This window comes from Pelecanus crispus, chromosome 7 (assembly GCF_030463565.1).
Source record: "Pelecanus crispus isolate bPelCri1 chromosome 7, bPelCri1.pri, whole genome shotgun sequence".
Classification (NCBI taxonomy): Eukaryota; Metazoa; Chordata; class Aves; order Pelecaniformes; family Pelecanidae; genus Pelecanus; species Pelecanus crispus.
Window position 1 is genome coordinate 46,743,866 of NC_134649.1, and position 25,190 is coordinate 46,769,055.

The window sequence follows — 25,190 nt, forward strand, 5'->3', positions numbered from 1 at the left end:
GCTTACGCTCCCGCCAGGCACGAACTTGGGCATCGCCAATCTGAGTTACCCCCGGGGAAACACAAGCTCCCCGGAGCAATCTTTTCTCATTTCAGATCTCAAGCTCTAAAAATCAAAACCGTGTGTCCAGGACGTTTTAGCCATTGTTTGGGAAGAAACGGGGAAGGAACAACAGAGAGAACGGGTCCCATCCAGGTTCAAACCTTCAGGAACACTTTTTACCTAAGACCAGTTCCATTTCAGTTTCAGTACTTTCACAGAAGGGGACTGTCCCAGATCTTGAACTGTTCAATTATTTTTGTTTTTCACTTCACAGTGTTTCAAGCACCAGCGTTTCCTTGTATTGGTTTCAAATAACCCTTTATATATATTTATTTATATATATATTTATATATAATTTATATCAAAACTGATAGTACACAGTATAACTGGAAGAAGAACTGAACTTAAAAAGGATATGTTGAAAGAGGATGGAGTCTGTGAATGCAATAAATAAAGCCCCCTTCCCTCCCCACCCGCTCCCTACCCCAAAACAAAAAGTTGTAATGTTCATGGAAAATTGTGCACAGCAGATATTATAAAAAAGTAGATTCAGGAGCACATCCAATTATAAATGATTGTTAGGAAAATCATATAAAACAATGGAATACATAAAAGTGTCAAGAGTAATCGTTAGGGTGAGAAATTCCTTCGTGGCCAGATGCCCACGGCAAGCAGAAATTATCCTGGTCGCATCAGTAAGAGGTCGATGTCCGAGAAACTGTGTGTTCAAGCACAGAAGAGGCTCTCCAGGATTTGAACAGCATGGGCAGGTGGAATGTTTGAATTTCATACCCTGATTCATAGTTTCCACAACTCCATGTGCAATTTTCAGAAAGATTCGTCGTTGACTGCCGACATGTCCCCCTTTGGCGTGGAGGAACGGGACGAGCCCTTGTCTGTGCTCTCAGAGCCCGAGCTGCTCTGATTCTGTTGTTCTGATCCTGCACTGGAGGTCACTGTAGAAGACGACGTTGAAGAAGAGCGAGTCTTTTCTTTAAAGTCTGTGATAATTACTGTGACATTTCCCACTGTGACTGCCAGCTGCTGTGCGGTACTTCTGTCCACATTTTTCAGTCTGGGTCTAAAATAAACGAGAAAACGTTTATAAAACGGATAAAAATAAACAAGAAAGGAAAAGTTTAGGAGGAAAAGCAACGGACAACAAACTCGGCGTGACGTGTCCTCCGCTCGCCTGCGCAGATGGCGATGACTGGGAGGAGAACCTAGGCAGCAGGAAGTGCTGCACAGCCCAGGACATGGTTTGACCTGCTCCCTGCGACAGCCCGGGCTGCCAGGGCTGCAGCGGCACGCTCAGCCCCAGAGGAAAGACCTGTCTTGGAGAGCTCTGCAAAGGGTATCTGCCGTAGACTTATCCCTAATCCAACTCCGCCAGAAAGGAGGACACGACAGCAGAGCCAAGCGGACAGGAGCCAGACACACCGAAGGATCTCCTCCCCAAGGGACAGATGAAAGAGTTCTCTTATCTAAATCCACCATCTCATCATGTGCCCTGATGTTATGAGACAAGGCTGTGACTCTGCAATACAAAACCACATGAAAGCATTTGACCACGGCTCTTTCATTCCCATATTGGAACTCTGCAGCTGCAAACAACACAGGCACTGGGACAACTTGGCTTCCCTTTCAACTGCTTTGAGCTTATACAAATCAGATGCCCAATCAGCCTATGTATAAAATCACTCAAAATGTTCCCTCTGGAACCGAGGCTATTGTAAATAAAATCCAGAATGTACAACAATATTTCTTGCAGCTAGCGCTTTTGGTTAGGGGAAGGGAAGAAAGAAAGAAAAAAAAAAAAAAAAAAAAAAAAAAAAAGAAAGAAGGGGGGGGGGGGAAAAAATCAAAACCACCAGAAAAGAGCACAGTGGTATTTATAGCTCAGGATTATCTCAGTAATTTGCACGCTGTGCTATCATTCAATTAGTAATGTAGCCAATAAGGGTCTAGACTCTAGGAAGCTGACATTCATGCGCGTTTCAGGGGCTGGTCCAAAGCTCTGATACAACAAACCTTGGACATTCCTCCAGCTACCAGCAAATTCCAAGTCAGCTGCAGCGACTGCTGCAATTTACAGCTTTTGCTCCTAATTAAGGGTCAGGCTTAAGCAGCGGAATATTCCCAACAGGGATATAAAAAGGGAGAGTCTTTATACATGAGTGAAAAGTAGCTTGCTGAGAACTGCCTTATTCCAAGGGATGGAGGGAAGGTTAGTTTACTTTGGGATTAAGCTCCAGCTTTTAAACCAATCTGCCTTTCCTCCTCCTCGTCTGCAGCTCACTAGGCTAATGCCAAAACAAAAAAAAGAGGAAATTAAGCTGACTTTTTACTTGCTGTGCCTACTCAAGGGCTTGCAGTAGTAAGTTAGCACAAGGGGAAAGTCCTTAAAAAGTAGTTATCCAAGTGGTATTCTATAACTAGACAGAATAAAGTATTAAGGACGGAGGTACAGCTTCAAAAATAGAGCAATTGTATTTCTGCAAGCTTCCTTACCAAAAATGAAGTTACTGCACCAAAAATAGTATTTTCATACCTAACCTAGGAAGCTGTTTCAATTTTTAACAAGTACCACAGGAAAAGCATTTCTGAATAGAAAATACAATTAAAATACTATTGTGCTGGGACATCCGTCAGTAAAACCTCCCACCTGAAACAGCCCCGTCGTTTAGTGACCAGCCTTTTGAAACCCATAGCTGCGCTTAGCAAATTCACAAATTCCCGCAGCTGCAAGACACACGCCCACGTGCATGCGTTGTACGTACGTGCTGGCAGGAGCTGGCAGATTCAACACGTAACCACAGGCTAGAGTAAATGATGTCACCTTGTTTGTGGGTAACAAGAAAGGCCAGCTAGCTCAGCAAGTTTTGGGGTTTCCGCCGGCTTTCAGATAGCATCTCAAGCAGACGAAGGCTGCCCCCAAAGCATCAGCAGCAAACACAGCAGGGAGCATTCCCGGAAACGTAGTACGCATACGTATTTTCCTCCCTAAGCCCCGAGTTCCTCTAGGAAACCCAGTTCTTCCTGTAATTTGCCTGGGTCATTTGTTTTCTCTTGTACTCAGAAACAGCCCAAAAGCCACTGGCCCACAGAGCAGAACAGACCTTACTGCCTCCGTTTTTCTACAGGGTTGAACAGGCACTCCTGCTATTGCTTGTCAAAAGCCAGCACTGATAGTCATAGTTGCAGGGAGGAGAGGAAAAAAAGAAAGGAAAAAAAGGAGTTCATATGGGCTAAGCTGCATTAAGTTTTGCCCAGAAAAGCTCCCGCTACCAGCAGCCTTTGAGATAAGCCAGGCATCGAGCACCTGAATGAAACTACCTAGGCATCTTTAAATGCCATGACAAAGTGACATGGAAGGACAGGGGAAACGCAGGGCTGAGGTGCAGGATTTCTAATCAGTCCCGCTCACAAACATATTCTCAATGTCAGTTTTAGAACTGAGCCCTCCAACCATTTCTGCGGGATGTTTCAGGGGTCTCCCCCGTGCAAAAAGCTGATTAAGCCCAGATGGAAACCTCCAGACAATCTCTTCAGCACATGCATACAATTTTTGCTTCCTATAGAAGGCAAATGGATTGGCCCATTCACGTTATTTTGCAAAATTAAACACCCCGATGTTTCATGTTTATAGCTAAAAAGGTTTATGGCTAAAAAGGTTTATGGCCAAATAAGAAATGCGTTTCAGAACAATCAAACTGAAAGTGCACAGGAAGGCATGGAATAAACCAAGGTATTTTGTCAGAAACAGGCATGGTATCCAAGAAGTTCAAACAGGATTTCTTAAAAATCCAGAGATCCTTAAAAGACAATTTACAAAAGAACAGTTAAGAAATCTGGGCATGAAAAAACCCTGAACAGATAACTTGTGAATCTGTAAAAATCACATCCTTTAAAAAGACTCTTGACAGCACTCCTGAGGGCAGTGAAATGCAAGAAAAGTTCCACTAAACTAAACACTTAAAAAGACAGTTTAAGAACTAAAGGAGATGATGTATCCCTTAAAAATATCCAGCTAGACCTGATACTATTAAGGATTAATTAGGAATGACAAAAGCTTGCCACAAAACATGGACTAAAAGACTCTGCAGTAGACAGAGTGACTCCTTCAAGGAGTAAAAACAATTATTTGATGTAATCTGTCAATTTAATATTATGTCATTAGTCAAGTGCATCAAGTCTCCTGCAATAAGTACCATTTCAAAAAGAAAAAACAGGACAAAAAAAAAATCATTGCAATAAAGCTATACTTCTCTAATCAAATCAGGAATGGACACTTTGATCTTTGGGGGCTGAGGAGTTAACAGCAGTCTCCGTGAACAGCTCAGTCTTCCGGCACAGCAAATCTCACACTGCCCTCACTACGTGCAAGTGAGTTCCTGTGTAAAGGAGAGTCACTCTTATTAAACATTTCCACGCTGTTATTTAAAAACTTCCAAGACAAGTTTTCTGCAGAGTCATGTCTTGCCAACCTTAATGCTAACAGCAGTGCGAACCGTATTTCCCATGTGCTTTACAACTGTTTGCAGCTAACTAATACTGCTTCAGTTCATGTGGCTTCACTATAAAACACTTATTACAGCACATTTTAAAAAGAGATGCAATTCTTATATAGCCCACACAGGCAAAGCGCCCAGTTGAATTCTGTCTCTTGTAGCTCTGCAAGTTCTGTAACATAAAAACTGCACTTGGATGCCAATAGAGCACAAGGTACTACTTAAAGAAAACAAGCATGGAGTATCAGTAGAGGCAAGACTAGGAATAAACCTCTCTCTATAGACAGCTACTCATTTGAAACTGAAGACAAATATGAAACCAAACGTTTACACTTTTTGTTAATAGCAAGATTCTAGCAAATCTGTTCACGCAGTCTTTTAATTCCCGTATACTTGGAAAATTATCTTGAAAATTACAGTCACTGAATTACAGATAAGGAAGTAAAAATGTAACCTTTGCTACTGCTGTCAAGTGATGATAAGAATTTGATGAAGACCACTATGATTGCTGGTTAATTTTTTTCCCCCCACTGTGTTTTACAGCCAAAAACATTACTGCCCAACTGACAATTATTTTAGCAGAGAAAGGAAAACTGAGTGGACAACAGAACAAATATTTCCAATGCCTGAATCTGTCCTCACCAGCAGAGCGTTTGAGTGCTTGTACATGGAGAAGGCTCCCAGCCACTGACAGCCTTGCCATACTAACACTGACAGACCCTGTGGGTTAGACGGTACTCTGTCAGTCCGTCAAAAAACCCCAGTGTCTGCTCTTTAACACAGTTCTCAGATACCGAGAGCTTAACTTTATACTAAAGTTACCTTGAAGTGTGATTTGAGTCGCTGGTCTTTGTTGTAGTATTCCCAGACTGTATACTGTTCGCTTCGCTAGGAGGATCTTTCACAATATCTGACTTTGGTCTGTAAGAACGGGAGGGAAGAGGGAGAGTACGGTGTTAGATTAACCGCACAATTACTCAATGCACAGTGCTACCGAAATCACTCCACATTTAACAATGCATGCTTCAAACTTACTTAGTCTTCTTGTTAGTGTTCTTCTTTGTAACACTTGGACTAATTTCCTTCTCTTTGTCGGGTTTTTCTTTGTCTTGTTTTTCCACTTTCTCCTTCTTCTCCTTCTTAGGCGGTGGTGGGGTTGCATATTGCTGGGCAACTTGTTGTGCCACCAACTGAGAGTTTATTCTAGGTTTTCTATAATGACAATAAAAAGAGAGATCTACAGTCAATTTTACGCAGTAAAAATGACTTCACCAAAAGCAGTATGAAGATTTATTTCAGCGACCACGGAAGAATACTCCACTTATAAAGAACCAAATGGATATCCTTATTTAATGTGAAGTACTACTGCTGCTACCAAACAAGACAGAAATTTTAAAATTAAGAAACGCTCCAAACCGGTCTTTCATCAGTTTTTAGCGTCATCTAACATTCTTAAGTATAATGCTCCCTTTCTTCCATCCACGTCATGGAATCACAGCCAATTTGGGGGGGACGACAGTGAAAAAGCAGCTTTCAGGAAGCTGCCAGCCACGCACTATGGCTACACTTTAAGAGAAGGAAAAGTGAGTGATAAAAATAAGTTTCCTGATAAACATAATCTCCTTCATATCTTTCAATTTGATTTCCCAAATGAGCTTCTGGTTCCCTGAAGCAGCAAACCTCGCACAAATAACAAAGAACAAGAGAAGGTAATGGAGATGACTTTGTCCCGGGGCCCGGGACCGCGGCTCGCTGGCAGCACGGAAGACAAGCGGGCATTCATGCTTCCACGGGGGAACGGCCGTGCCAGCCTCCGACACCCTGCCTTCACACAATTGTCTGCAGTCCCCAATGGTGCTTGGACAAAATACACAAGCAAACTGTCTTTCAAAGACTATTTCCATTTCAAATTATGATTTATAAAAAAAAAAAAAAAAACCAAAAAAAAACCCCCCACACTAACCCGCTTCATATGTAACCCATACCTTGGTTACTGATCCTCAGCAAGTCTCACAGAAATTCTCCCCTTCCTCCTTCTGCATCCCTCATCCAAACTCTCACCTCCTCTCAGCTTAACCACTCAAAACCTCTCCCTCCTGGCCTGGCATATCACAAAGCAGTTTATACTCCAAATACTCTGACTATTCACAATCGATTCAGCCCCTCCAACATGCCAGAAAGATCTATGCTCCCTATGCTCACACAGCTTAGGGGCGGGAAGAAAACCAGGTTATCAACTCCATTAGTCTTCCATTATGAGCCGAATACTAACTGCAACAGTTGCTCTCGCTTGTCCATAGCCATTATATTGGTCATAAATACGATTCAGTTTTTCTGCATAGATTAGACTACAACAGATTGTCAATGAAAGGAGTACGCGAGTATCATTAAGCCTACAAGTGGAACATGGGAACCCAAGGGTTTCTGCTACAGAGCTCTGTACCTGCACCCAGTTTTTACTACAAACATCTAGAGAGACTTTCTCAAGAAGCTACTCAGTGATGTGTTTAAGAAAAAAAAAAAAAAAGCATACAAAACACCAATTGCTCACATGTAACATCTGCATTTAGAGATGATACATACAGAGAATGGAACACCCAGAAAAGTTCTAGTCCCTGTCACAGGAAAATCCAGTATCTAATAAGCCTCTCTTGGCACTGGTTTTCTGTATTATGGTACCACGATGCCCTTACTGAAGCCAGATATACCCAAATACTTCATTTCACTACCACAGCTTATTACAGAGTCTATGCAACAGGTTGTAACCAGGCCCCTGACCCACCTCAGCACCACTGGCATTTCGATTTTTCACCCAACACAGAAACTATAACTCATTCTACCCTACAATCTGCGTACATTTCTGAGTGAATACAGATGATCTGGTCTTCAGCTTTAAACAACTATGACGCCGAAATGTTCTGCAGATCAGATCAAGCAGTTACCTGTTCCACAGAACAGTGAAGATATTTAGCATCCGTGCATTTAAAATCCCACATACAGCAATTTCTGTCTGTATGACTGAGAATAAACACGTAAGAAAAAGTGGTTTGGTTACATGGAAAAGATTTTTCGGATTGATGCAACCACACTAAAAGCTGACAACATTAGCTTGTGTCAAGCAACCTGCTAACCACCTACTCAAAAAAAAAAAAAAAGAAAAAAAAGGAAAAAAGAAGAAGATAAAGTGTCAAGAAATCTTCAAAGAGGGGGCAGATACCATCTCCCTACATGATTATACATGATTAACCTCACTGCTTGAAGCTGCCACTTCTGCCCAGAGTTACAGTTATTTGCTGTTTACACAACCAGCTAAGTCAAAAACCCAAGCCATTCATGGAAAATCCCAATTCAAGAATTTGAGAGCACCTTCAAAGTTTTTCTACTTTGCATGAGACTGATGTGCCTGCTTGCGATGTTATTTCCAAGCCTTATGTCCAACCTCCGCAGCTGAGTTCCTGTTGCAGGACTGATGCACTGCTTGAATGAAGATAAAAATTTTAAAACGGAAACTTCAACTACACTAAAAAAAAACCAAAAAAAAAATACATAAGTCAACTGCATTTCCCTAGAGAAGGCTGGAATCCAAAAAAGACCAGCCTTGAAGTGCTCCTGCGGAGACATTTGCCCCCCCTGTTCTCCCGCTCCGTATGTGCGCTGTGACGGCACACTACATTTATTAAGTTTTATCATTTTCTGGCCAGCCACTGACATAACTAGCACAACTTCTCCAGAACTTGTATTTGCATATTCCTTCTTACACGCCACGATGGTTGGCTGGTAAGGGCAAACCCAAAACTGAAAGAGAGCAGGAGAGAGCAGGCAGCAGCTTGCCCAGGCAGGGGACCTGCGGGAAGGGGGGCCAGCCCTGCTGGCGGGGTTTCTCCTGCCGCAGAGAGGAAGGGAGCAGAAAGCTGCTGAGACTTTGGTCCAAACACCAAGCATTCAAGATCTGTTGTACTACTAGAACAGATTTTTTTTTTTTAAATAATGCAAATAACCCAATAGCTTTCCAATTCCTAATTTGGCCATGTCACTCACACTAGCAAGCAAGCTTAGGAAGGTTAAAAAGCAGGTAAGTTAAGCAACTGGCGTACTAATAGTAAAAATAATAGGAGTAATAAAATCCTTCAAATCAGGCCCACGCTGCCACTACAGCCAGGATACACTGGTTACAAGCCCTTTACAAAAAAGCCAAGCAAAGCAAGTAGAGCAGCACATTTTTAACCACAGCAAACTATAACCATAGTAACCACAATCGAGTAAAGTAGCTCCAGTGTCCAAAACTTGCTCCAGGTTTCCCTGCCTACCAAAAACACACTTTGAGGACTAATACTGAGGATCTAATCTAGCACCCCAGCACAGACCATCCCTCCAGACACCGTTCCTGCCCCTACAGCCATCCGTGCCCTATCCCGGTCACGCTGTTTGTCAACACAGCCACCCTCCTCGGGAGCGTTGGGAATTCTTCCCCAGCTGTGGCAGCAGGTAAGCTTGCGCTGCCTTGTAGAAATAAGGAAAAGTGTAAATTCAGTAATACTTCGCAGTGCATACTAGTTGCTTTCCCTTTCAGAATTTGAACAACTAAGGGAAAAAAGCCTCACTCCCACCTGGGCTACAACTATTTAACGTGCTGCGGCTTCTACCACAGAATTCATATTGGTAAGAACAGAAGGATCCCTTTCTTCTTTTTCTGTTTTTGAACACTATAAAGTGTCTGAGTCTCCCTGCCCCTCATTTTGTTCCAGCTGACCTTTTTTGTTGTTGTTGTTTTTGGCAATCTCCAAAGAAAATGTTTCAACCCAAATACACAATTATTTTTTTGATATATCATTTGAGCAGAATATCCTGAACCCAAACTTGTAGCCCCTTCCAAATTTTTTGTAAGAATAAACAGCCCCAGAAACAAGTATTAACCATTTTTACCCCCAAATCCACTCATCGGCTTACTTTTTGTAACATTAAACAATTCGTATAAACAAAGAATACACCTAAGTGACAAAATCAAACCCCAGCTCAGCCTCTTCCAAGCTTTCTAACCAGTACTCACACTTAAGGAAAACTATTTTGTCATTTAGTAGAAGGTTTAAACTAACATTGCACACAAACCACACCTAACAAGTCTTAACCTCCAAAAAAATTCTTTGCAGAGATGCAATACTTAATATTACACTTGGTTCTTGAATTCCTAAGCAGACATCAAATGCTGAGCCACAGCGATCTGCTTCTCGCAGGCCACCAGCTCTTCCTGACAAGAGGAAGAAGATGCACGTTTTTCGTATCTGTTCCCCGGTCCGTGCTGGGTCCCCTCGGACACCAAGGGGCTCGGTGGCACTGCAGCTACTCACCCAGCGTCTGCTCCAAGAGACTCTGCTTGACTCTCCCCAGCCTGTGTCTCCGCAAACAGAAATGTGCTGTTACACCCTGGTGGCCACCACTACTTACGCCTACTCTGCACGTAGTATCAGGTGAGTGCTTTCGAAAACAGAGAAGCCAGTATTGTGCAGTAACACCTGCCAGCAGATAATGCCAACAGGTGAACACTCTAAGAACAAATTTTCAATGCAAGTATCTGAAATATGCATGTTTCTTCTACCTGAACGTTAAGGTAAAGTTATGCTTTGCTTGGACAATTTTCCCAATTTAAGCGACAGCCTAGGTAAAGACTCAACCACCAAGATCTAACTCTGACGTCACAAATAAATTAACGTTATCCTCTCTCTTTTTTCAATATAAGAAGGAATACCTTCTCCCTCTCTAAAACTCAGAGCAATTAAACTAAATTAAACTATGCGTTCAAAGTTATGTTCAGCCAAAGAAATTGTTTCACATTAGTTAAACCGTAGTTTACATCACAGGAGCAGATAGTTGTGCAACATTTAATGATCTCTGCAGCAAGAACACACTGATGCATAGAGAAGCTGCAATATTCCAAGCATGGGTTTAGCACCTAGGTCTTTACCATCGACTCTCATAAATGAGGCACACAAATACTCTTTACTACCTTTTAATAACAGACCCGCCCAGGAACATTATGCCTGCAAATACAATATTCCAAGATTGTCATATTAAGTGACACTGGGACGTTTGGCTCACGGGAAGCAGAATAAAAGCAAGACCCTTCATGAAGGGCTCACTCCCTATGTTACTGTGCTCTTGAAAACAGAAAAAATAGGTACTTTTAAGGGTTCTGGCAAGTATCTTGCAGTGTTTCACTACCTGCATTTTCTTCTGTATCTCAAAGCTTCCCTTTAAAGCCCGTCTCGGGACCAAATCCAGGGCACTGATCCCCAGGAATTCTGCTGCTCCTCTCCCACCCCCTGTAACTGGGCTTAGGAGTAGAGCAGCACAAATCACACCGCACAGCCAACATGTGGTAGTTACTCGGACCTGGATTTCAGCAGGGATATAGGAGGATACGTCGCACCGTATTTTTCACGTGACCCTAATTTCTGTATCTGTTTGGGATTTCTTTGGTCCTGCTGCCTTGAGAAAAGGCAAGTCACCTGCCTCCTGCATACACTCCGGAGCGGAGACTGCGGCTTGCTTTATACCCACAGCAACACACAGAGACCTTGAGGGACTCCAGCAATCCCCAGAAATATGGATCTAATTACAACTGCTCTTACTTTCCTACATCTATGTTATCAGAAGAATGAAAGGGGTATCAAGTGGGATTTCAGAGTCAAAAGCCTCATGTAACGTGAAGTACCGAGGATTTGGATAATTTCATGCTGTTCTGGCTTTGATGCAAGCGGCGATACCAGCAGACCTCCGCGTGGCTCGCTGTTTCTTTGAGAAAATGTGTTTCATACGCTGTGCAGTGTGAAGTACATGATTACTTTCATAATCCTAGTCACACACGAATATATCTTTGCTCAAAGAAAAACAAGAAAACAAAACTAAAAGTATTTAGATGTTTATCAGTTAGTGCCAGAACAGTAATACAATAAGCATACTTCTGAGCGATACTGTAAAGCAAGGTTAGAAACTAACCCATGAACACATTTAAAAAAAAAAAAAAAAAACAATCTTAACATCTCCTTAAAAGAATTTTAGATCCAGAGTAACCAAAGCTTTGGAGAAATAAAGCCATAAACATGACGGGGTGAGCACTCATTCTTGCATACGTATTTTCCAGCTCATTCGTGATGACCACGCGGTCCTTTTTAGCAACAAGAAAAAGGATGAATGGACAAATTGTCCTTAGTGTACAGCTGCAACGCAGTATGGTAGCTGGATACTTCTATCTGATAAGTTCTCGACGTAATACAAGACTACAAGGCAATGATAAAAAACAGTAAAAGACTACTAGAAGGACAAACAGCAAGAAATAAATGATTGAGCGGTATCTTGTTGAAAGAACAGAATTTTCCTTTAACACTCGTGCTAATGCTGTGCTTTTATTTAGAAGACAGCTGTTTAAAAATAAAGAAGTTAATCTAAGGAACAGCCACTTCTGGGCTGCACGTGTGGGATTTTCATGGCGTTGCCAGCAGGACAGGGTTATCTTTCAGCTGAAGAAGAGAACAGCATTTGCTACTAACATTATACAGAAGGGCACAGCAATGTGTTTGAAAGACTCTGAGTGTTAAGGCTGAACATTTTGGAAAAAATGTGAAAGAAAGTAACAGTTTCACACAAAGAGTTGTTCGCCACAAAATAAACTAAGGACATTTAAAAATGTACGGCCACCTCCAGAAAGCCTCCAACAAACTGCTGCACGTCCTCCTTGACCATCCAGCCCCGTCTCCCATCTCCTCAGAAGAGCCAAGAACAGGCAACGCAGAGATAAAGGAACCTCAGCCTTGTGATAACTATTCTTGGCCATGACAACAAACCTTGAGCCTTTCAGATTTCAGAAGAAGAGTATTTTAAACTTTATGTTTGTCCACCAGAAGTTTTTAGACTTCGGGTCATTTCTCACAGTTTTAATACCTCCCACAGTACTGCCGTTTTTAAACTTTAAAAAGTTCAAAATTATTATCAGCACTTAATATTTAGTGGTCTCAAAAAGCTGCCAGCTCCTCTGCCTCTTAGGGTGAAAACCTGCTTTTCTTCGGTTCCCCCCCCCCCTTTTCTTTATCAAATTAAGAATGGGAAAGTTATTAAATGAAATGCAGGCTGCCACCTCCCTTTACACAACACGACAGGCATTACTGTTTGCTGGAAAGCAGCTAGGCACTGCCTCTGCGCCACTACAGGGTAGCTGAGCCTCTTTGAATGATGCTTGTAAAAAGAATACTCAATTCTTGTTACTGGAGCCTTAGCATTGCTTATTCTTAATTATTTGGGCGTATTTACAAATCAAAGCATATAAATCAAAGAGTTTTATTCCCAGAGATGCCACCGCACAGATTCTGCAGCTTATGTTTCTGATTTTTTTTTAGTGAAAATATGCTAAAAATCGCAAATCCAGTACTAAGCAAGTTCCAGAATTGATCTATGAAACTATTTCAGTATGACTGCCCAATAGGATGGTGTAATAGGTTTTTCAATACTTTTACAGTTCTTTATTAATATACATTATTTCATATAATCCCATTACAAAATAGTCTAAAGTCAGGGCCGTAAGACACTTTTGGAAGCAGTTTGACCAGAATTTTGCTATGCTGAAGCTGCGAGTAGTCACATAAGTTCTCAAAACACCCATTCTAACACGGTACAGAATGAAAAACTGCAAATAACATTTCTTGTAATTGGTCGCGTAGGCACTACCACAAATCCAAACGTGAAAGCAAATCGGGACCATTGATCTCACACCAAATTAAATAAAAAAAATTTTATACGGCGCTCCTTGCACAGCCGGACTTAGGACCTGGTGGGCTGCCAGCAGGAAGAGAGACCCAAGCCAAAGAACAGGGCGACTTGGGAATCTGTGGGCAAATTCTCAGTGGAGAAGCACCACTCCTTGTGTTTTTGCAAGTATACAGAACTTGCACAAAACCTCTTCCCCGCCAGCCCCCAAGGGAAATAGGTAAGTCACAGACTGGGCTTTCTGGTTAAAAAGTACTGAGCCAGAGACTAACCATAAACCTGTGTCTTTTCCACCCAGTGTCTCAGGCTCTGCTTACCTTACTGCCCTGTGTCTTTGTGCTTCTCTACCACAGCCCCTTATAAAAATAATTCAAAAAAAGATGTCTAACATTGTATGGTGCACATGTTTTGGACTACAGGTTTATTCTGATATGCCTCTCTGGAGGGTTCATGACACCAAGTACTGTAAGACAGTAGCGAACAACAGCTCCTGTACGCTCTGGAGAACGAAGAGCCAGCCGTACAAGGTCTCCTGCAAAACAGGGCTTCTCAAAAGCAACAACCCTCCCCTTCTGCAGCTATTTAATTTGAAATCACAAGATGGCAAAAGGAAGAGCTAAACGCAAGTTGTTCTTCAGCTTTTTTTGATACCAGAGCATGGAGGGAAGATAGCGGTGATGGTGAGTAACAATGCTGAGTATCGGTTATTGGAAGAGAGCTTGACATTTACTTAAGCGCTAATACCGTAAAATTTAACTTACTGTGTCTGCAAGAGGCAAAACAAAAGTCACGCTGAAGTTTTGGAAGAAATACTGCTCTGTTTGCCCTTTTGGAAGCTCAGGCGGCACTGGCAGTCTCACCCATCCTCTCACCTGCAGCACCTATGTGAGCTGCAACTGGAGATAATTTCATATCTAATCTGCCGCAGCTAACGAGCGCCAGCAAAAGCCCTGAGGCTGGCCAGCCGATGCTCGCCCTGCAGTTGCCTTCCCTGCTCCCAGCCGGTCTCAGCTCCGTCCCTGGAGCCGCTGGCGGAGGCTGCAGCCCCCACGCCTGTCCTCGCCGATGCGCGGTGCCCACCTGCACGGCTCCCCGTCGGCAGGCACTGCAGGAGCTTGTGGGTATAGAAATATTAAAAAAAAAAATTATATAATTATACACAATAGCAAGGCAGTGCTAAAGAGCTTTGTACACTGCTGAAGTTGCACCTGCATTCATCTGCTGGAATTATTTCCAATGGGAACATCCTTTAAGGACTAGAACGGGAAAAAGTCTGAACGACTTTTTTCCTGCTTTCATTACAAAATAAAGCACATGTCCTTAAATAAGGACTTCAGCACGCTTCTAAATAAATGTAAAATGAGCAAAGAATTGGCAAAGCGCCAAATTTACCACATTTTAAGTATGTTTTGTCTTGTTTGATGGGGAAGCAGAACTGTCCAAATGATCACAACTTCATTATGCTTACAAATATTCCAAAGCTACTTCTGATTCATGACTACACATAAAATCTAAGACAAAAATACATAGCCAGAATTAGTTTTTCAGATGCTTCCTTGCTCCACTATTTTACATAAAAAATAGTTTTCTACTAAGATTTTTTAATGGCCCATTTAAAAAAATAATCGGAAATTAAGAAAAAAGAGCACAATATCTCTCTCCTGATTAAAACAAAATTTGCAATATGTAATAGATTAGAATAGCATCAATTCCCAATTGCAACATCACCCTAAATTCCAGCTGAAGAACAATTTTACAACTCCCCTTCTTCCTCTCTGCCTAAGCATTTGTGTACCGCCAGCAGTAGTTAGGTCCATGGTTAATTACTCAGAGGAAAGCATTGCCTCCTACTCATTTATTGCATCTGTAGGGAAGAAGTTCTGCAACAGTAGAAAAACTGTGCTAACGTATACAAAATCCACAACCAAGTGTTCACGAAATGAGATGCAACCATAAATCCCACCAAGCCTGAACTTGAAAAGATGGCCTTGAGATTACCAAATCATTTTCACAGGTATGTGAATTTCTTTGGTTACCAATCATTTTAGTCTTATACTGCAAGCGCTGCACAAGCTTCATTTCTAGAAACTTATCGCAACTGCCCTCATCATGCTATTGACCCATTCGCTGATCCACTTGGAGCTTCAGGTTAATCCATCACTGAAAATTCAAATTGGTACTTCAGCAGGTTGTACACCAGAACAGGAAAATTTGTTGTGCAGCTGCTTCTGGAGTTTTCATCTACAGACACACCTTACTGCAAAATGGCAAAATACCAAATGTTCCATGATTTACAAAGACTTACGAAACAGTTATGGAAAATTCACTGATCTCAGCACAAAATTTACTTGCCTACTACCACCAGAACGATGATAAAACGAAGTTGATTTTACTTGCTTGTCAAAAATAAAGCTGCTCTCACTAGCAAAAATTTGAAAACAGTTCATAAAGCTGGCAGCAACCGAGATGCGTACAATAAAATACTCAGATTTACAACAAAACCAATTACTTAAATACTTCTTCCTATTTGACTGTTTATTAAGCTATGTATAATCCTGAGGAAAGCGAACAGGCTAAAAACTTCCTGTTGAGTAACAAGGTGCAGTTGGCAGCGTGAGGGTATAAATGAGCCTAATGAAAATTTAAGATGTAGATTCCCCAAAGCAACTGCTTATGGTTATTGTATTATAAATTCAAATAATGAAAATATGAGGAAAAGAATAGTTTTAGCAACTCTAACTAAAGCTAAAAACTAGGAATACCAGACTCAGTGTTATAGAAGTACTTTATCACTGCTGCTAATAGATCTTTCCATTTCAGACACTGAAATCTTGAGCAGTAACAGAAATTGTCACATACACACCATCCTGTAGTCCAGCTTGACATGTCCCATCTGGGAGCATCTGCCTCCAGGTTTTAGGATACTCAACTTTCACACTTCAAAAATCACAGCAGGAGAGAGACCAAACTTGGAAAACAAGCAAGAAAAAGGAGAGATACTGAGAAAATGAGCTTCCTGCCAAAAAAGAGGCACCAGTTAAATTCCGAAGTTGATCTCCTCTCCAAAAGTTTGTACTAAAACTAAAAAGTAAAATACATGGCCAAAAGCATCCTTCTTAAAAGTATGCTATCAGGTAAGCACCAAGAATAACCTGCAGTTTTGTAGGAAGATGAGTTGTCAGAGCATTCTCTCTTTAAACATGCTCAAGCATCTCCAAGTTTGAATATGTATCAGACATACAATGTCTAATAATGTAGCATCACGTATAATACCATCCTCAAAAAGCTTGTCCATATTTTTTTTTAAGGAAGAGAAATGGTCTAGATGTGCAAAAAAAATGAACATTTAAATAATGGGTCTAAAAGACCACCTATTGTATAGCTGGAGTTGAATGAGATTTTAAGGTTTTGAAGCTGCACACCAGTATCATTGGTCCAGAATCTGTGTTTTGACAACATATTTCCAACATCCATAACTTTTATTAGCAAATGGAAGGTAAATTTTAACTTTGAAACAAGGTGAATTTCTATAAACTTGAAGACTGAAATTTTAAAACTTAGAGCCTAAGTTTTAAAATCAGCTCTGATGTGGAGAGATCAAGACTGGTTTTTGTTTTGCGATCGCTTGTCACCCTTTCAGACGCTGTCCTAAGATGAGTACCAACCGCACTGAAACAGCCTCCAAACCTGTGAGCGGTGATCGCTAGCAAGAGCTATGTAACGGGGTTTCCAGTCACTTAAGCATAATGCTTAAATTTACATAGTACTTCCTCTTTGAGAAATGCAGATAATCTGAACACCTAACCTGCGGATAGAGAGGCACAATAGCTTTGCTTAAAAACAAAGAAGAAATTTCTAACTCTTTTGCAGAGCCCCCTGGCAATGCAGGGATGTGGTGGTTTATCAGAGTAAAATTTCACTGTGCTTGCATGACACGGGAACACTATACACTTAGAGAGGGGAAAAAAAAAAAAAAAAAAAAACCCAACCAACCACACTTCTCCATCATTTACCAACCAGGCTAAGTTCACATAGAAGCAAAATGAGAAACGACCAATTCTACAACAGATGCTGAATAGTCTCAATAGGCCCTAAATCTCTAGGGATGCCATCATTAAAAAAAAAAAAAAAAAAGAAAGAAAAAAGAAAAGAAAAAAAGGCAGCCAATTGAGCAAGGCAGTAATTTTAATTCAGCTACATCAGAAACTGCAGGCTTTACCCAAAAGACAGAAATTGAGTTTTTCCAGCAAGCAAAACTTTTTTTATTAAAACAAAAAAACCCAAACACATCTATGATAAGATTTCCTTTCATATTAAAGTGACATTTCAAAAGTCCTTGACCAACCAGGAATGCAGCTTTGCCGACAAAGCTCCAGCCTGCAGCAGCTATGCCACTGAAGAGACCCACCAGGGCTGCTGCAACCAGGGCTGCTGCAACGCGGAGCGGACGCTGCTCCGCCGCTGCCCGGGAAGCCGGCACAGCACCAGGCAGCAGCCCGGGCAGCTGGTACCCACTGGTACCAGGAAGGGGTAGCCCACCTCCTCCTTCATACCTCTACTCCAGTATAATCTGCGGTGAAATAGGCCTTGTCAACAGTTTAAGAGGAAGCCTTACTGGTTAGGAAATCAGTTTGCTTTCCTAAACACAAGAAGACGTAAAAGACACTGAAGGACGATGAGGCAGGCAGATGCGTTTTCAAAAGACCACCACGTGCTCAGAGGAGCTTTTTTCCCCCCCCATTTTGTCCTCTGAACACAATCTGGTAACTGAACGCAGATGTACAAGGGACATTTCGGGGCGCCTGGCTCCATCCAGGTGGCACAAGGCACAGCCATTCTGCACGTGCACGCAGCGCTGCCCAGGACAGCCGGAGGAGAAGTCAGGCGCTGGGCTAGCACTGACAGCTGCTGTCCCAGCACCATGGGAACGCCACAGCCCCAGAGCACAAAAACTTTTGCTTTCAGAATTGTTACTCCTGGGCATGAGGAACCAACCCAGATGGTTTCAAAATTTGCCAGGAAATAATATTACAATAGTCAGTTTGGAAGCTCTTCCTCCCCCTAACTAGAAAGCCTTAGAAGAAACCTACTTAGTAAACTGTTGGTTCCCTACTTGGAGTACCAGTGCAAGTTATCTACGTGTGCCTAGCACGCTGTAGGGTAGGGAAACTCAACTACCTTTTTAGACAAAACTAGCAGAGCACGCTATCCTACGTAACAAAAAGTCAAGAATAATTAATTCAAACAACAGAAACATTTCCAAGCCCTCTGCTAGCCAACTTCTGATCTGCAGATAACAATGATAACAACTTGTCCAGGCACAACTATCATTTTTAAAGAAAGTTATCAGATAAGGTAATCTTGATCCCAAAATGTTCATTTTGTTGTACTCTCAAAGTGTCCTAACACTGTTATCATCCTGATGACTACTATTTTGCAGTTTCGCACATGCTCACGTGGCTTGCATTTACCTGTATAGAGGCAGACACACGTGCACAACCAAAATCCTGAATTGCCATCATTCTGGTATAAGCCCCAAGGGGGGAAAGCAAGCAAATTCAGTTAAAAGTTAATTTTTTTTTCTAATTCTTCGAAACAATTCTGGTGCTCTATCCTGAAGAAGTGGTTAGTCTCGCTGAAAACTACCAGTTACACTGTGAACCTGTGCCAGCTGCAAATCGCTCCAACCGCCCTGGCACCATCATTTAAAGTCATTTTCCATTTAAAGAGTCTCACATCAGCGCCAGCACAGCCTTTCATTACCCATCCCACTTAATACCCACAATCTCTCCACAGCTCACTCGCTCGGTCTCCACGGACCAAGCAGCGCACGGAGACTGATGTGCGGATTATTGGGATTCCTAATGCCTTTTCTCCCCGCTGGCTGAGCGCTGAGCGCTTGGCAGCCTGCCTGACCTGCAACACGTGTGGGTTTGTCAGCCTAACGCAGGATGTCATCTGGAGAGCCTCGGGACGAAGAGGGACCCAACGGCGTCCGCATAGCAACGGCCCGATGGCTCCCAAAACTTCCAGCCGCTACGCTTTCCAGCGCTGGTGGAGAAAGAGGTACAGAAGTGAGTGTCGGGGTGTTTGCCACCGCCTGCCTTCCAGGAGGCAAATACGCCAGGTAAGAGCAACAGCATTCAGCACGATCCTTTAACCGAAAGCTGGAGAGGCAACACAGGGCTTTCCCGCACAAAACATCCGTCCCCACTTAATTGTCGTCTTGCAATGACTCAAAATTTGCACGTAAAGATTCTGGATTTCAGTAACTTTCCCGCCCCCCACCCCATAACCCACCTGCCGTTAACTAGATAATGACAGTGCCAATTCAGAGATACAGGCTCAAAAATGAGTTGTGACCCAGTCAGCTGTCACTCACCAGTTTAAAAGGTTTCTATTAAGCTGTACCTATGCCCGACATTTAGTCAGGGTAGAAAGAAATGAGGCTTGGGCATTTTTTCTATATAAAAGATATACTGAGATATTTTCAAGTGTCAGGCAATACATCAGCCCTGTAAATCCCGCTGTAAATTCTTACCAGATGAATATACAAAAGGAAATACCACACAACACGCAAATATCAAATAAACGCAAATTTAACATCATGCCTAACTAAAAAGTCTAATGAAAGTGAAACTGTTTCGTAGATGAATGAAATACAGAAGCTGGCGGAGAGTTTACTTGGAAATGGAAGAAAAGAATACGCAAAATACAGCTGAAGTTTCACTTCCTCTATACAACAAAATACAACAGAAAGCTCAAGCACAGCGCATGGCACGTCCTCTACAACCTCCTCAGACACCACACGCTCTCCAACACACCAAGATTTTCTACTTCGTATCTGATGTCAGATTACAGATCTTTTGTGAATTATCATCTGAGCAGAGAAAAATAAAGATTACCAATGAAACACAGGGATTTTTACACAACGTATTCTAAACATATTTTTGTGCTAATAAACATGTACTCATTATTTTATAATAGCAAACACAGTAATAGAACAAGTAAAAAAGTCTTGAAAAGCACTACTAAGCAGTTCGACTGCACTGGGTGTGGTTCTGGTTTAAGCATATCACCCAGCTCTCCGCATCACAATATCCAGACACCTCAGCCTCGGGTGTATTTATCAAGACACCCCTTGGTTAGGTTTATTTCCATTTAACTACAGGGAAACTGTGACAAACAGCAACTTGCTTGCTTGAGGATGACTACAGCAGAAGAAAATAAATGAAGTTTTTCTGAGCCCCAGGACTACACCACACTGGTGATACACATCTACCAGATTAGAGAAATTACTCGCTTCTGGAGATTTGCAAAAATGACTCAGTGAGATTCTACTATTTTACGTTGCTTCCTCCTCTGATTTCTTCCTGGATTTGTGCAGCTAATTGCTTATCACCAGAATTTCCAAGTTAAAGCAAGCTAAAAACAGAACCTTGTTTTTACTCAAACGCATTGCAGAAAACAGCAGGGACTGAGTTGAGCAACCACTTCCTAAGGAACTTGTACCCTCGCTCTGCACCAAAACTGGGGAGTAAAAAGAGCAAAAGCTTTCGGGGCTGGCATAACTTTGTGAGCAACTACACGCGTACAAACCATCTAGAGGAAAAAACAGAAAATATTTGCTCATCGTCATCTCTTTTCATAATCTCTGGGCTCAGCTGCAGCAGCAGCAAGTGCCAGGCTTCAAACCAGCCCCATGCAAAACTTCCCTATCCTCCTGCGCTGCCCACGCGAGACAGCCCTGCCCCACTCCCCGTGGGAGCCCCGCTCCTGCCACCAGCTTTTCAAACCCATCTATTCCCCCTCGCCAGCTCTCCACACAGCCACAAAACCAGCTGGGCTGACACGGCTGCAACAGCAGCTCCGGCGCTCACGGTGAAGAGCGGCGAGGAATGCCGTGAGTACTGAAGCCCCCGCACGAATATTTGCAGCCTGATCTGGAACCCCAAAAGTCTATTTTTGTCTTTTTTTTTTGTCTTTTTTTTTCTATTTTTTTTTCAGTCTATCTTTGAAGACTGAGCGGCAACTTAGCAAAACATGCAGGCTTAAGTTCACTACCTGAAAATGGTCACTTCTGCTAGAAAACTCGGGGGTGCACAAGGTAGGAAAGGTTGAAGCAACCACCTTAATGCTGCAACACCACAACTGCTCACTTTTCAAAGAACTTTCCTCAGAAGAAACTGAAAGCAATCAAGTAACACAGAAAAACAGATGGAAATTATCATTATGGCACAAAAACAAAAGCAGAAAAGCTTTTATGTGTCTCCTTTTAACAAAGGAAAGTCTGATTTTGAAACAGCTGCTTCACTGACTCAAGCCCATGCCCCAAGGCAGGGGCTAGGTTTGGTTTTGTTTCTGTTTATTTCACAGTTTCCCTGTTTATTCAACTTCTTTCCTCTCCCAGTGGCAGCCAGGACAGCGCGGGACAAGCGGCTTCATCCAAAACCAACAAACAGCCCTCACCCCCAACAGCCGCTCCACGCTGCTCTTCAAAACACAGGTAGCTATGTCCTTCTGAACTTGGAAGAAGCTTCAAGTCTCTTCTAAAGGAAAAGGTAGCAAATCACCTCAGAGCTGGCTTGGAAAAAAAAAAAACCTGTTTTTTTCCAAGTGGCATATCAAGCTGAAAGAAGGTAGTGAAGGTGAAGAGGGAAAAGCCAGTGAGTTACACAGTCTGAGCTCGACGTAGCTCAAATCCTACTTACACAACTGTTAAAAACCCACCAGCATGAGTTGGAAGAGAAGTCTCTGCTCCTTCCCTGGAGGCTGCAGACATTTCTGGAGATGCTGGTACGGTCACCAAATGCCTGGGAAGCATCAACTCTCTGCTTACGCACAAATGCACTTCGGTGGCGTTTCAGACGATCCATCCTATGCTGAAGTTTACCTTCAGCGATACCAATTCCACCAACTTCAAGTGAATGACTTTTGCCTTAACGCAGGCAAAGGACCAACTTACTGAGGGATCAGGGCTGAAGGAAGGGTAACAACATGAACCTTTTAAACACACATTTGTAGCAGGAAACCTGGGTGCCAAACATCCTTTGCAAACAAGTGTGCTCATTTTGACATCAACAGTAGAGTTCTACAGGGATTCCACAGAAAGCTGGCATTTTGACAGAAGACAAGCCTCGCTCTACTTTCTTTGGGAACAGTGTGCTTGCATTAAGGTGTAAATCCAGGTGTATCGTTCTCCTAACCTTGGGTACACCTAGCCAGCGAAAAAAGGAATGTGACTGCAACGTATATAAAACACCGTGCTACTTGTGATATTGCAACGTGGTTAACAGTACCAGCGCTGGGATCTAACACATCTTGACATCAGGCCAGAACTTCAAAGCCCCACGCTGGCCGCAGCAGAGCCAGTTCGGGTGTGTGCTCCCACCGGTGCTAGCGGTGGTGGCCATGGCCAGAGTACAGGCGAGCGGTCACACCGGCTGGCTGAGCACATCTGACACTCTCAGCAGGCTGCAGTCCACATTCACGGTTGTGTTTTACGCAGCGAAATAAAGCAGTAATCGTCTCATGGGGCGAAACGAGCAGCAAGGACTTGATGGCTGGGAACACAGCATGGACTGAAGCGGGAATCACACTGCAGGACATACAGATCCTGCGCCGCTCTGCCTTCAGCATCATCAGGAATTATTCCACAGCCAGGCGTGCATTCGCTGCGTGAATATACCTTCAGCCTGAACTCTGCTTTTCCATCACCAGACCGCACCAACAGCCCCCCTGTTCCTCTTGAGTGAAGGCCTTTACAGTAGGCAGCTAAAACAAGAGTTTCACCAAAACAGACTCCTGTCAAAGTGTTTGATAAAAGTCACCAAGAGAAAGTGTTTCTCAGAAAAGTGGATTTTTAATTTAAACAGATACTGGCTCTTAAAGGCTACCATTTCAATGACTGACAGGTAGTGACATAAAATACCTGAAAATAAGCTTATAAAAAAAACTTGAATCATCAAGTCTAATCAAGCTGGCCTGTTAATGAGCAACAGACAAAGCATGCCCACGCACAGTGCCCACTGTAAAACCAGGACCCAGGCCTCTCACAAATTATTTCTTCACTGCTTCAAAACCAAATAAAACCACCACAGCAGCTTCCCAGGCACACTCATCGGCTGTTTTTATAAGACAGGTTCCAGCAACCAAATCCTCTTTCCTATTTTTTTTTTTTATTATCAGCAAGAACTTTGGGTCATTTATTCCCCTCTGGTGCATTCACAGGAGAAAATCACTCACATAACATGGAGTCTAAGGTTTTTTTCAGAATTTTACAGACTGGTGAAGCAAAGTTCTCTGTGCAGTTAAACTCTTTCAATGCTATATGTGCACACCCTCTGCACTGCACACGGGTGTACAAACAACTTGCCTGGGTTACAAATGCTCAGTGATGAGCAAACCTTTTGGCTGCTGCAATACGTATAACTGCATTTTACAGAAAGCAGCAGCAACAGCAGTACTAGGGTTGTGATGGTTCTAAGGTCAACAATTTCTGCAGGAAGATACAAGCTTAGTCTAAACCAGCCCCATGTAGTTAAAAAAACTGACCCTCCGACTTGCAAGCTTGCTTTTGGGGCAACCATGCAAAGCTGGACAAGAATACTTCATACATTACTGCAATCACGGCATCTCTCAAATTCTTTCAACCTGGGTAAGATATTTTTACATCAGCTGGACTGATTTTCATACTCATCTAAACTTCCCCCCTCTTCACAACTGCCGGGTGCAGCCTGCCCATTACACAGGCCTGAGTGGGTCCGGATCAGCCCCGATGCCTCGGGACAGAGGCGACGGCAGAAGACTGGTAGGCAAACACTCCTGGAAAAGGAAGAGGCAGCAGAAGAGCCCAGGAATAACCAACGCCTGCCTACCTGATGAAGTACACCAATTACAGAGAATAACTGAATGACTGCTTTCCTTACTCGGGGAGGTGCAGATAAGAGGTACGGGTCTTCTCATACCTCGGGTGCAAGTTTAAAACGCTCTCAGTTGGCAGCAACGCACAGAAACAAGTCACCGGCTGTGACAATTAACAGCTTCATTTTAAGTCTCTTTTGTTCAAGTGAGTAACTCTTCTACTCAGACATACTACATGAAACAACCCTTTCTCAACCAGATATATTCAAGGCACACAGCGAAAACCTGAATGTAAAACCTGTAAGGCCCCCAACGTCGGGAAGCAGCCACGCTGTATTTTAACACGGCGGAGTCCGAGCCTCGCCAGCCCTGCCGGCACACACAGAAGGTGCAAAGGGGACGAGGGCTCCGGTGTCCTCCTACAACCCCAGCAATACTCCACAGTATCAACTTCTTTTTCAAAACCAGATTCTCAGGGAAACTCAAAAACAAGGCCATGCAGCAGCCTGCAGAGGAAAAGGAGAGATGTCTACAAAATGAGTTCTTTCAGGACATGCACAGACATGTGAAAAAGGACCTAGAACTCAGTATAAGCAGTAAATCCTTAAATGAGATGTTGTAAAGTAAGGTATGGATAGATTTCATGTAAGATGTTTGCTAGAAATACTCCAGGAAAAATGTATTTCAATTTAATAGACCTATGTTGATTTTATCTGCAACACAGTCTGTCCACTCAATCACCATTTCTCAGAAGAATCAGATGCATGGTGGGAATTTAATTTCTTTGTGGAAACAGGTGTGAACGTTTGTTGGAGGTGTGTTCAGTTCTGCCCTATCTCTGTTATAAACAGAATACAACCTTCATTAAAACCTCTCTTCATCAAAACATCTCAGTTGTGGGGTTTATTTTGTGCCACTTGCTGCCTGAATTTAAAAAAAAAAAAAAATACACTTTTTTCTATAATACACTTTCCACAGTGGCTGAAAAGAGACTGCTTGCATAACAAGTATTATGCAATT

The 25,190-nt window shown here is 42.6% G+C and overlaps 1 protein-coding gene across 2 annotated transcripts in view; it reads right to left on the reverse strand.

Moving 5' to 3' along the window:
* Positions 1–533: 533 nt before the first annotated feature.
* Positions 534–25,190, reverse strand: part of RYBP (RING1 and YY1 binding protein) — a 45,181-nt gene continuing 20,524 nt past the window's right edge. The window contains exons 3-5 of one of the 2 annotated variants that reach the window (XM_075714298.1): positions 5,589–5,765; positions 5,376–5,474; positions 534–1,123 (exon numbers count right to left, since the gene is read on the reverse strand). In XM_075714298.1, coding sequence (XP_075570413.1) covers positions 871–1,123; positions 5,376–5,474; positions 5,589–5,765 — 529 coding nt within the window. In that variant the 3' untranslated portion in view covers positions 534–870. The remainder of the gene's footprint in view (positions 1,124–5,375; positions 5,475–5,588; positions 5,766–25,190) is intronic. The other variant, XM_075714299.1, reaches the window with a different exon arrangement.